Below are 2,576 nucleotides of genomic sequence, written 5' to 3' on the forward strand. Positions count from 1 at the left end.
TGGGCTTTTTTCTTCTCAAAAAGCACTGAGATGATGATCCTCTTCTTGTTGCCTGTTGCCCAGTATGTTCAAATTCTGGGTGAAAATATACAATGGAAAACCATTTGAACAAGTAATTTTCAGTGATGTTAGTGTATGGTATCAATGGAGTTCTGACTTAGGAACAAGGAAAGGAAATTAGAAAGGAAACTGACAGACTAGGGGAAATTAATGTATTTTAGAGTCTTTCAAGAAATGTAGTGTTTTGAGAGCCAGTGATTGCACTATAGTAAGTGTGCCCTTCCCACTAGTGTGCCTAAGCCCCCTCTAGATCTGAAGTAAATATCTTGTTTCCTTTTTGATTTTTCTCTCTTATTCTCTTTCAGCTAGAGCAAGTAAGGACCACAGAACACCTGTGGCTAGTTCATCAATAGCAAGTATGTACATGTGGCATAAATCTAGCTCAGTGTGATTCTTGTGGAAATAATTGCTTGAATATTTTTAATAGTGGAAACAGTGACATATGCAAATTTACATTCAATGTTCATTTTGCTTTCTACTTTTCATTTGTGTAACAACTATGAATTGCAATTACTATGTCAACTTCTTGAAAGGAAAATGTGAAGGAAAAGCATACTTGTTGCCGGAGCAGATGCCATCCTTTTATGCACAAGAAAAGGACACAGTGGTGTGCTGTGTTTTGGAAAGTATGTGATAGGATGGGATGTGCTCCTTGGAACATATACCTCAGGATGGCAGCACATCCTGGTGTGCAGACTCTGTGCTGCAATTTGAGCCATGTTGGCATGATCCTGTATTTTCTTCAGCATTTGAGGACCTTTGTCACAACACTGAGGACAGAGGGTTTGGCCTCATTGGGAAAATCACAGGAAGAAGCTTTAGCATCCCTAACAGTTTTGTTTTCCTCCTGTTGAGATACTGATGACATTTGCTATAAGCAAAGTTCAGCGAATGGCCAGTACCACCATGACAGTGAGAAATAGAGGAAAGAATGGAAAGATTTAACATTTTCAGTGGGATAGAAGAAATTAAAATCCTTTAACCTCCTTTCATGATGGTTTATTATTGCTTTTTTATTTTGTTGTATGGTTTTATTTGGAAACCACTTCAAATTAAACTGCTGTGTGAGAGTTAGTTCATACTGGCAGTTGCAGTTTTTCCTAAGAAAATACTTGACAATACTTGCCCAAAATGGACACAATATCTGGTATTAATCTTCTCCTGAACTGCATTTAAGTCATGCAGTTCCTGGATGGCCTGAGATAGCGGCTTCTATCAAAGATTAATTACTACATGAAAAGCTTAAGCTATTCTGACTGTTATCTGTATGTATGTAATTTGTTTAGGGCTGTCAAAAGATAAGGATACATATGGCTACAGAGATGCTGCTTTGAAGAGGATGAACTAAAATGTAAGTATAAATTATAAAGGGAAAAATAGCACCAAATAGCACACAGCAGAAATCACCCATGGTCATCAGAGCCTTGATTCATAGCTGGTTTATTCAACAGACAGCCTCCCATTCTCAGTCTCACATCTCACTATCATAACTCATTGTGTACTAGCAGTTATATCAAATAATTAATCTGGTTTTTAAAAATAAAAAGAAAAGCCATTCAAAGGAAAATATGATGTGATATAACAACTCGAATTAGTCTTTTATCTAGTTCACACTTTTGCTACAGAAACAGTTGTGCTAGCACAGCTAAAGGAATGGTGATGACACTAGGGATGGAGACTTTAACTCACCACAGCCACTTGCTGACTTCTACAGTACTTAAATTAATTACATCCTGAATCTCACTCTGCTACATTTTACTGTAGTAAACATAAGCAAAGGTAAACCTGCTGGTCCCACAGGTATAGATCTCCAAGTCAAAGAATTAGGGCCTGGGTATATGCTGCTAGGGATATCAACAGAAAGAGCACTGAATGTATTTGAAAGGTTTTGAAAGATGATTTTAAAAGAATGGGGGATCTAAGCCACATTTCACTGTATTTGCTAAAGAGCACTTCCCACCAATGTATTTGAACTACTACTTTATTTCCTCCCATGCTAATTTTCAATTCAACCTTTTAATTAATTTCATTTTAGATCTATAATTTTGACAATGAAGGCTTTTTTTTTATATCTCCAAACTCTAAGAGTCCCAAAGCCATAAAATGTTCTGTGATTTCATAATTTTGTATTTTGACAAATTTTCCATATAATTCTTCCTTTTACAGATACTGAGAAGACCTAGAAAAAGCAGGGGAAGCCTTCTTGCTCTGTGGTGAAGTTCTGACAGCTCAGATGTTCTGTGTTCTGTCTAATAATGGGGATATTATTTTTTTGTTTTTATTCTGTGATGGCAATCTTCTTCCATATTGTTGTAATTCAGGAAAAACTGCAATGAAGTTAATACAATTATTATAGCATAAAAGGTCCTTGGACTCAGGTTTCATACAGAAGCTGAGTATACAGTCCTATTGTATACAGGACTAGGTATGGAGGTATTTATTTAAATATCCAGGTTTCTGCTTTCTTAAGTTTATGCACTTTCATTAAATATATCTTTAAGGTAAAGAAAGCACTT

The 2,576-nt window shown here is 36.0% G+C and overlaps 1 protein-coding gene across 1 annotated transcript in view; it reads left to right on the forward strand.

Annotated features, from left to right (window-relative positions):
• The window catches only part of CD274 (CD274 molecule), a 7,225-nt gene extending 5,817 nt beyond the window's left edge, over nt 1-1,408 (forward strand). Inside the window, exons 5-6 of the mRNA XM_010183962.1 lie at nt 366-416; nt 1,347-1,408. Of these exons, the coding sequence (XP_010182264.1) occupies nt 366-416; nt 1,347-1,408 (113 nt within the window). The remainder of the gene's footprint in view (nt 1-365; nt 417-1,346) is intronic.
• Nucleotides 1,409-2,576: the final 1,168 nt, after the last annotated feature.

This window comes from Mesitornis unicolor, unplaced genomic scaffold (genome assembly GCF_000695765.1).
Source record: "Mesitornis unicolor isolate BGI_N332 unplaced genomic scaffold, ASM69576v1 scaffold46394, whole genome shotgun sequence".
In the NCBI taxonomy this organism is placed as follows: Eukaryota; Metazoa; Chordata; class Aves; order Mesitornithiformes; family Mesitornithidae; genus Mesitornis; species Mesitornis unicolor.